This window comes from Cryptomeria japonica, chromosome 1, assembly GCF_030272615.1.
Source record: "Cryptomeria japonica chromosome 1, Sugi_1.0, whole genome shotgun sequence".
Lineage (NCBI taxonomy): Eukaryota > Viridiplantae > Streptophyta > Pinopsida > Cupressales > Cupressaceae > Cryptomeria > Cryptomeria japonica.
Window position 1 is genome coordinate 24,335,222 of NC_081405.1, and position 10,451 is coordinate 24,345,672.

The following is a 10,451-nucleotide window of genomic DNA, read 5'->3' on the forward strand; positions in this document are numbered from 1 at the left end:
TTTGGGGCTAGTAGCATCCGTGTGTATTCTTGCTGTGCTGCAATAATTCGTTAGTTAGAGCAGGTCCATTAAAGATTTTCTGGTAAAACAGACTTAGTAGTGAGGTTTCACTTTCCCTCTTGACAAAGTGGGGAATTTAATCACCCATCAGGATTCGACAATGCTCTACTCATGCTACAAGCAAAATATATCCACCATTTACTAAGTCAAATACTGAACTTCCTCACCTAACATGAGGATCAGCGTGGCTACTGGGCTAACCAGGAAATCAAGTTTAAACTTAAATTTAATTAAACTAATTCAATTCTGTGTCTTGAATGCTAATCCTAAGTCCTTACATTTTGTAATCTTAGTGACACAAGCTAATGGTCGGGTCTTGTAATTCCCTGGAAATGGCACCTTCCAGGGAATTCTTAGATTCTTTGATCCACTTGAGAATTTTGAGAACCACTGTTGCCATCATGCTATTCTTCCTTGTGCAAATCCTTTGAGAACCATTCGATTGCCTTGTTATCTTTGTATGCCAGACTGGATTAGTTTTAGGGATATAACAAACTTTTATATTCCTTTTTTATCTTTCTTTTAAATAGTGTCTCCTTTCTACTTCGGCAGAAGTACCACTCCTAGAGCCACAAAGTTCCTCATTTGTTCCTGTCATCTGGAGTAGGACTATAGACCCATGAAGTATTGCTAGAATACATATATAAATTTATAATTCAAGGGCATTTAAAAAGGCTACGTTTTGCAATTTGCATCTCTCCTTTATCCTTTGCAATACTTGAGTGTAGTTCTTACCTTATGGCTTGCTCTTTTTTATTAGCTACTTCTGTAATGTGCTCCTCATCTTGCCAATTACTCGAAATACGGAAAAACATAATACAGACATCTTAGGAATTTTCAGAGTTTCTTCTCTTTCAGCCTGTCTGGGAATTGATGAATCATTGTTATAACTTAGGACATTGTCCTGTAACTTTACTATTACTGATGAAAGTTTGAATTCTAGGAATTCTATATTGAAGATAACACTTTTCAGATAGCAATTGGAATTCTATGTTAAAGACATTTCTATGTTAGTTTGGCCTTCCCAGCAATTGGATTCAGATAGCAATCCTATCAATTCTTACTGAATTTGGATTAGAGTCGGCAATGTCTTGTAACTTTACTTTTCCTGATGAAAGTTTGAGTCCAAGGAATTCTATGTTAGTTTGGCCTTCCAAGCAGTTTGGATTCAAATAGCTATTCTATGGATTCCGACTGAGTTTGGATTGTAGTCAGGTAGATTTAATACTTGAATTTTGACTGCAAGCTTGGTTTTTGGTCAAAGACATAAAAGATTGCCTTCTCAATTCCACAAGGTCATTACAAATGGAATGTAATACCTCTTAGCTTATGTACAGCCCCTGCATATTCCAATCAAGAATGGACAAATTTTGGCCCCCTTCAGCAATGCTTTTAGTTTTGTGTATATGATGATATTTTAGGCTTCAGTAAATAGCATTCTTACACATGTTGAGCATTCAAGAATTTTGTTCAAATCAGTAAGGCATAGCTCTGGCTGAATCCAAATTGCCTACAGGCCAAACTGACAGAGAATTCTAAGAACTCAAACTCTTTGCAAGGAAAGTTAAGTTACAGGACCATGTCCTAACAAAATTTATCAATTCCCAGACAGCCTCAATGTCTTTGTTAGTCCATTTTTTGAGTATGTTGCATAGTAGAGGAGCAAATTGTAGAAACAACTAGAAAAAATGGCAAGCCATGGCATGACACTTGCACTGAAACTGTGCAAAACATAAAGGAGAGATGCAAAAGCCTACCAGCCCTGAGTTATTTATGGATGCTAGCAACACTACATGATCTACAGTCCTGCTCCAAAAGATGATTAAACAAAATAAGGAATTATGTGGCTACAGAAGTGGTACTTTTGCTGACGCATAAACAAGATACGCTATTTACAAGAGAGATCTTAGCAGTCAAAGAGGAATGCAAAAGTTTGCTTTTTTCCTAAACGTTGATTCTCAAATTACTTAAATTTTTGTAAGTTGTGATCCTTAACAATAAAACTATCATAATTATAATTTGAAATAATTATTTATTATAAAATTATCGTCACAAGAAATGTGGGTGGGTAATCTGGATTGTTACTAGAGCACCACAGTACTCTGGGTAATCTGGCTTGTTACTAGAGCACCACAGTAGTCCGAAATTTCTTTGCATCTGTTGCTGAAGTTCGAGTATGTATCCCTCCCATTTGTGGCTTTGTATGCATGAACTTGGGTCAGCAAATATGTGAAATTTGTCTGAAATTATGCTTACATATTTTAGAGTTTGCATCTGATTTCAATGAACTATTAAGCTGAATTCAATGAACTATTAACTCATTGTGGCTAGCACATAAAGGGGCCCTGTTTTGAAAGTTGCTTATACTTATCTTATGTTGGCCCTTGGAATGATTGGTGAAGGTTGTACATGGAAAATGGAAGTTTCTTGTTTTTTCCTAATTTTTAATTATTTCTTGATGTGTGAGTTTTAAATTTTTATCATACCTCAAAGTAAAATCATACATAGAAGCTATTTGCTTGCAAACAATCTAACTATGCTGCAATTGACTTCATATATGCAGCCTTGCCAACTTCAAGTTTCACCTAATCAAGCAAGGAGTCATTTAATTTCTTCCAAGCTGAATGAGCATCATCATTCCTCCGGAGCATGCACACCTAGAGAATTGAAGGCCCCAAATATTTCATCTGACGAGGTAGAAAATTCACTTGTGCTTCTGAACTCTGAAATAGTAAGTGAAAAGGAAAATATATTTGTCATCAACGATGAGTTTGCTGGCAAAGAAGACACTCCTTTCAAGGGAAAAATGTTTGCTGAGGGAAACACTAGTGGAAGAAAAGAGAGAATTTTGTCTCTGTTGTCCAGGTTCCAGAAAAGAGAGAATTTCGTAAGGTCTCCAGCATTGAGAGTTGACGTAAAAGATTCAGTGGATGGTTGTGGGAGGAAAAGAAATTTTTTTGTGTCAAAGAGCAGTACTGAATCTAATAATAATCAATTTCAGCAGTGTGAGAGAACTGACGGCAATGTAGGGAAGAAAATTGATGCACCTAAGAGCAGTACTAAATCCCACATCAACAAATCAGATGCGGCAAAGAGCAGTCAATCCCACATCAACAAATTGCATGAGTCTAAGAGGAGTCCTGCACAAAAGAAATTAGACGTTTAATCAACCAAGGCCATTGCTGGAATTTCTTATTGGATCACTTGATAAATGTCCAGCGATAGATGGAGCAAGGCAATTGCGTGTATTTTCTTCAGATCACTGGATAAATGCCCAAGAGATAAATGGACGAAGGCACTTACCGTAATATTTCTTTGGATCACTGGATAAATAATTGCCATTTGGGTTTCTGCCTTTGATGTTTCATGAGCTAGATAATTAGAGATTATAATTCTGTAGCAATTAGGAATAATGATTGCAATTGCCATAAATTTGGCGGCAAAATACTTTTGATGTCCAAGAGAAATGGCCTCCTGGTCAAGGGAATGGAAAATCCCTAAATTTGGGTTCCATTCCCAAGCGGGAAAATTACCTGTAATGAAAGTTTTTGCTATAAATCTTAATAGAAATGGTAAGATTTGAGAATTTGTTGAATTCCTTGTTAGAGATCCTTGAAGGTTTAAGTAACAACATCGGATTTGCTATAAAAATAATGACATATGTTAACAAACTATGGAATCTAAAAAAATTTGATAGCCATGTCAATATTTATCTACCTAAAGCTGAGGTATTTTGCTGATGATAGCCATGTCCATTATCTGAAATGTGGAAATGGTTCATGCACATTAAATAGAATTTGTTGAATTCCTTGTTAGAGATCCTTGAAGGTTTAAGTAACAACATCGGATTTGCTATAAAAATAATGGCATATGTTAACAAACTATGGAATCTAAAAATTGATAGCCATGTCAATATTTATCTACCTAAAGCTGAGGTATTTTGCTGATGATAGCCATGTCCATTATCTGAAATGTGGAAATGGTTCATGCAAATTTAAATAGAAAGATTGTTCGTTGGACGCATTCAAATGGCTAATAAAATCCTCATAGCCAGCCATGTGTCCATTTTATCATTTTGGCTCCCTTCAAAAAGGAATTATAATCAACTCACTCAATTAATTAGCTTTTTTTTTATTTTTTTGGTAGGCTAATTGATGGGTAAGGGAGAAATCCAACTTTCTTGGAGAGCACAAGATTGATCAAGTAATAGTTTTGATTATGACAATGTGTTTAGGTGATCTTAGTAAGCCTCATGGTGCTTATAGAATGTGATTTTATCTTTTTGGGAGTTCTACACACTTCCAAGAGAAGCATATCATTTTTAGATTGATGCCAAGTTCTTACAGTTCACATCCTAATTCAAAAACATTATGGTATGACCAAAAAATCATATCTATCTAATTTTGATGCTTTCCACAACTTGAGTGAAACATTACGGAAACCCCTATTCATGTCTCTCGTACTCTATCATCTTCTCTACTTTGAGTTGCTCCTAGTCGTCCTTAGACTCCTATTGAGGATGTTGGCCCTTGAACTGGTGAGAAGATTCTTATTCACCCTTGACAACACTCTTGTTCCTATTGGTTCGACTTCTCATACCCATGTATTTGTGCTCAAGTTTGAGGTTGTGGCTCGCTTTGGTCCAATGCAAGGTGGTTTCTTTGTTGTTATCCCTATTTCTGGTGTTGAGGTCGCCATCCATGTTGATCATTCTTCAGTAGGGACTCATAGTTTTGCCCAACCTACCAAGTCTTGTCCTGCTTGTCCTCAACAAATTAATTGACCTCTTTTTTGTCCCAAACCTTATCTTGTGATTGTTTGTGGTGTTGATGTTATTGACAATGACCGTTTTTACTAGCATAGAGGCTTGCTATGTCATTTCTCCAACCTCTAGCCTTCTCTTCCCAACTTGCACAACTAGCTCTTGGATTCTTGGAAGCCCATTGTGGCTGGTAAGATTGAGCTCTTTCTCTATGCTAAGAGTTTTTTCATTGTTTCTTTTTCCTCTTTCGAGGATAGAAACTTGGTTATGGGTTAGCTTTGGATTGGGGAGAGCACTCTCCTCGGTCAAACCTTGGTCTTCTTCCTTTAACCCCATCATCGAACCACTATATGTATGCCCAATTTGGGTTAGAATATGAATCTTCCCCTCCAATTTTGGGAGGATTCTTGTTATGAGGCTATCAATAACTAAGTTGATCATTTTTTAAAGTTTGATGATTCCACTTCTCACATGGGACATTCCACCTTCACTCACATTTTGATAGATATTGACATCTCCAAACCCCTTCACAATGATGTAGTTCTAGTGGTAGGGGATAGGTCTTGGACAAAACCATTGGATTATGAGGGCCACCCCTTCAAATGTTGTCATTGTTTTTTTTATTTGTCACTTGGCTTTGAATTGGTCTCTTTCATGCCATAAAGGAACTGCTATGTGGTGGAAGAATGCTAAGGAAGATCACTTGATTGTTGAGATTCCTACCTCTTCTGAGATTAGTTCTTTCCAATATTCATAATAATAGTCTTGCTTTTGGCATGGCTTTGTCATGCCCTAAAGCCCCTATTGTGGCTCCTTTTATTATGTGTTTGACACCTATTGTGTCATCTACTTCCTCTCAACTCCAGTCTTCTCCTATGGTTGATGACTATCTTACGCTTTGTTATCTTATTGTCCCCCTTCTGATTGTCGTTGATTCGCCAATGAGGGTCACCTCTCGCTTCTTGTTGTCACGGGTTCTTAGATGATAGCATTGCTTAGATTGTAGTCTATAGGAGGAAAGGTCCTTCTCCCCATACTCTTTCATGTGTTGTGAAAGAGAAGTCTTTAGTATAGGGTCGACACCCTTGTTTCCCTTTGGTTCCTTGCACTAGTCAAAAGCATTTTAGTTGTTGGTTTTTTTGTTTTTCCCAATCTCATTTCTTGTGAGATTCACTCTCTTTGCCTTGATGGTTGTTTGGAAATGGGATCGAGCCCTTCCTGAGGTTATCTAATCTAAACTTGGGTGAATAATTAAGTTATTAAATAGTTATAACTTAAAAGTTATTCTAAGGAGGATAAAAAGAAAAGGTAACCAAGGTATAATTATTTAATAAACAACGTTTTAAGTTGTGTCTTCAAAGGACACTAGGCATAAGGGGGACTTTGCTCACATAAAGGATAATTATTTAACTTGCGAAAATAATTTTTGGAGGGAAAAGATGAAAGTAATATTTTATTTCCTCCCATGAATTTTAAGTTGCAAGCATCATGCTTTCCTCAATTAGACCCCTACTAGACCAAATTTACAATTCTAAGTGAATGGTAAAACACAACAATAAAGCATGTTGATCCAAGAGTACATGAGTCAATGGACCATGCCACAAATACTAGGTGTTGTTTGAAGGCCCTTATAGATTTTGTAGTGTGATCATTAACATGTTTAGCACCCAAATGAAAAACCACAAGTCCTAACTAGTATTCAGTGGCCATGAGGTAGTTATGAAGTGGATGTGATACACTTTTGGTTTGATTAACACTTCATCTCCCTTCTCTATGTTTATTAATGTACACACCCATTCTTTATAACTAGATAATTAAAGAGACAAGTGAGAAGAATGATGAAAAACACATCTATTCTAACAAATACTATATAGGACTTGGCATAATATAACTTTTCTATTATAACTCTAGAAATGTTGTCAATTGTCTTTTCTAGTTTCCTTGTTCATTTGTAGGAATAGATAATATATTTAATTTCTTTAGTAGAAATAAATAGATTACGATAGTGCCCATTTCTTCTAGATGTACCTATTGAAAACAAGACACAAAAAGCTTGCAATATTAATTTTTTTTTTTTTTAATAACCCTGTGGTATCCCCAGAAGTTACAACAAGTGTTGGCCCCTTGCAACTCAACCTAATGTCTCAACAAACCTCGCCTTAGTCTTACTTTTTTGTCAAGTTTTGGGGTGTTGTAGAGGTGAGTCTAGGTGAGACTAGTCAACAGGAAGAAACAATCAAGCTTGAACCAACCACATGCCATTTAACCCAAGTCACTGTGAATCAATCTCAGGACCTATATGGGAAGAACCTAAAGCCCTTAACCAATTATGTTGCCCCTTTAGACTTTGCAATATTAACTTTTTTATTTGATTGCAAAGTTGAATATTAGATTACCAAATCTAAAATAAACATGTGATTGCAACATTTAGCATAATATAAAAATCAAGAACCAAATGAGACACTAGATTTATGTGGAGAAACCCTTTCAAGAAAAAACTCCACTAGAGAAAGGGGGCAAGTATATTATTAATTTTCAAAAGAGAGATAACTACAATAATACACTTCACTTCCCCAACCAAACCAGGGAACACTTGGATATATTGAATATCTACAAAAGAATCATACAAAACTACTATGCTATGGCTCCAATTTATAGCAAAATGAGGGAGGGTAAACAACAGTGGTCACTTGAAATAAGAGGCAAAAAACCACTTGCAAAAAACCCATGCTTAGGAAAGTCAATAGCCATAAGGCATGATAAAATGTTAATTTCCTTCAAATGGCTCCAACATGGACACCTAACCCATAGCAACTCAAATCTTTTGCTTCTTGGATGCTTTGTAACTCCCCAATGACTCTTCAAATCACCCAACAAACAACCTTTCATTTTTCAATCTTAGGCACCAAAAACATGGCTCTTTGTATCCCAACGTAGACACCTAAAAGAGGGAACTTTATCCATTTTGTCTTATGCTTACCACTGTTACATGTTCACCTCTTGAAAATGCAACTACAATTTTCCATAAAGTACAAATGTTAAATATTTTTCTCTCGTGTCCTAGAGAACACTTTTCAAGGAACACAGAGACACATGAATGTCAGGATTTCAAGGTCAGTGTCACATTATCCTAATAGCACCTCTATTAGAAAAAAATAAAGAAAACAAATTTCCTATAGATGTATCTATTGGAACTCCCAAAAATATAGTATTATCTAGCATAACTATTGTGTTACCAAGTTCTCATTATTTTCCCGCTACTGTCCATATCAATGGCTAGACTAAAACAAATAGAACTCATATGTGTGCACATTCATTTAACAACAACACTATAGCCAAATTCCCTTTTGCGTCGTAATTCAATGTGTTTTCTAGCCTAAATTCAAAAAATCAATACCAAATGGCTTGATAATTAATCATGAGTTATCAAGAATCCTTAAAAAGGAATTATGATTTTACACCTTTCAAGACCCCTTAGTTAATTGTTCCTATTTCCCATCATACTTCTTAATTAATCTTATTCACCTTGTCTACCATGTCCTCTAGGCCCTAACATTGCTTTATTACTAATTATCACAATCTCGCAAGACCCTTCCCTCATCACATTAAGTGGTTTGTGATATAGCGACAAAGGGAACAAATTCTATAAGGTTATCGCTATATCGTAGAAGTGGTGCAGTATTAAAGTAATCACATTGCGATACAATGACAAAAGGTTAAAAGGTAATGCTATCGCAATATCGCAAATGAGGTGTAACACTAAGATAGGAATGTTGTGATATGGCAATATCTCGGGACAAAAGTTATTGCCAAAGCACAAGATGCTAGTGGCTATGAAAAGGTGCTATTGCGATATAGCAATAAAGGTAAACTCATGTACCGCTATATCACAAAAAGCAAGAACATAATAAAAATGAAGGTTGTGATAACGTGTTGACCATTATCGCAATCTCACAGCGGTAAGTTAGACTATCAAGGAGAAGCTTGCGATATAGCAATAAGTTGGGAAATGAGCTGGTTTGAGGTGATGTCAGCATGTCATAGTTCCATTTTTAGAAAAGGTGGTAGAGCTATTAGATCCATTGCAATGAGACAAACAAATTAAATGAGAAATGACTCTCGCAGCCTACAATTAAAGACTGAACTCTTGCTTGCGAAATTCATTTGAAACTTGGAGATCGAGCAGTATGAGTTCTGCGACGAAGGAAAATGGGTCAAAACCATCAGCAAATCCACAAATAAGTACTCAATCATTTCTGAAGCTTCTTGAGTAAATAATTTTGCAAGTTCAACTAAATTTGGAGTAGAATATAGAAGTAAAATGCCTAAGAAGGGTGAAGGATCTAAAATAGGCGAGGGTTCAACAAAGGGTGAGGGTTCAAAGAAAAGGGCTCAATCATCTAACCTTGCTGATAAAAAGAGGTCACTTCAAAAATTCCTATTAGATGCATTACCAAGGTGGGTTAGAAGACACTAGAGCCAAGAATGTTTTTAAGGATAGGATGGAAGATTGCAGGGACGCCATGATTCCCATAGCTAGTAGGGATTTATTTTGGTATTTCTATAAAAACGGAGATGGGAAAATCCCAGTGTCAAACCCCTAGACCTTGGACATGGCTAAATTGATTGTGCCAATATTTTTTATTGATATGGAATTGATTCAAATACTAGCTGAAAACTATCACCTATAACTTGGACAGTAATAATGCCTAGTGGGAATCCATTGTTAGTGATCACAAAGTCAGCCATTATTGACTGTTTCATGCTAAACAAATAGGCCCTCACTAGGGTTGATTTGGAGCAATTTGAGATAGATTACACTAGGTTACAAAAAGCTTTTAGGAGAGATGAGCTCCTATTCTACTGAAAGAGGGGCATAAATAATCAGTTTGTGGCGATTACAAGTAGTGAACCTTTCCTAATTGATGAGTTCCTTGTTTATTTCCAAACAACATACTTCGCTTTATGCCAAATACAAGGAGAGGATGCTAGGGAAAAAATGCCAATTTCTTTGATGTATATGGCAATGAGGATCCAAAACTTTGAACTAAATCTTCAATTTGACTTTGCTCTAGAGTTGGAGAAGAAAATTCATACACAAATTGTGACTTGGAAAGAGAAGAAAGGGTGTGACTTTTGACATTACTCTTTGTTATGCTATTTGATTATGTACCAAAACGGACAAGCCTTGGGTCAGAATTTGAAGTTGGGAATGGTAGATAACAATGGAAACGGAGTTCCCGTACAATTGTGGTGTTATATATGGGACAAGAGATGTAGAGACAACAACTACAAAGTTTTCCATGATGCATTTTTTGTTGTGATTTTCCATTCCCTAAATCACTGAGTTGAAAGGTTGTCATTGCATATGAGACAGGAAATAAGGCTATTGGCCATGGGTCCTAAGAAAGGACACACACATAACTTTGCTGATTGGTTCTATATGGGAGAAAACACTCTTATTAGAGTATATGGATGTCCTCAGGCTCCTCATCAGCTACCAATGTTTGTTTCAGACAAAATTGCATTCTTAGAATTTATGTGGCAAATGTTATGGTTAGAGAAGGTTATTGAGAAAAGAAAGAAGGGGACATTCCTACCCCATGTAACCAAATGTGCACGATTCTTC

At 36.2% G+C, this 10,451-nt stretch overlaps 1 protein-coding gene across 2 annotated transcripts in view; it reads left to right on the top strand.

Annotated features, from left to right (window-relative positions):
* LOC131038914 (uncharacterized) overlaps nt 1-3,640 on the top strand; it is a 65,926-nt gene extending 62,286 nt beyond the window's left edge. For both annotated transcript variants that reach the window (XM_057971494.2, XM_057971495.2), the window contains one exon: nt 2,624-3,640. In XM_057971494.2, coding sequence (XP_057827477.1) covers nt 2,624-3,226 — 603 coding nt within the window. In that variant the 3' untranslated portion in view covers nt 3,227-3,640. The remainder of the gene's footprint in view (nt 1-2,623) is intronic.
* The last annotated feature ends 6,811 nt before the right edge of the window (nt 3,641-10,451 follow it).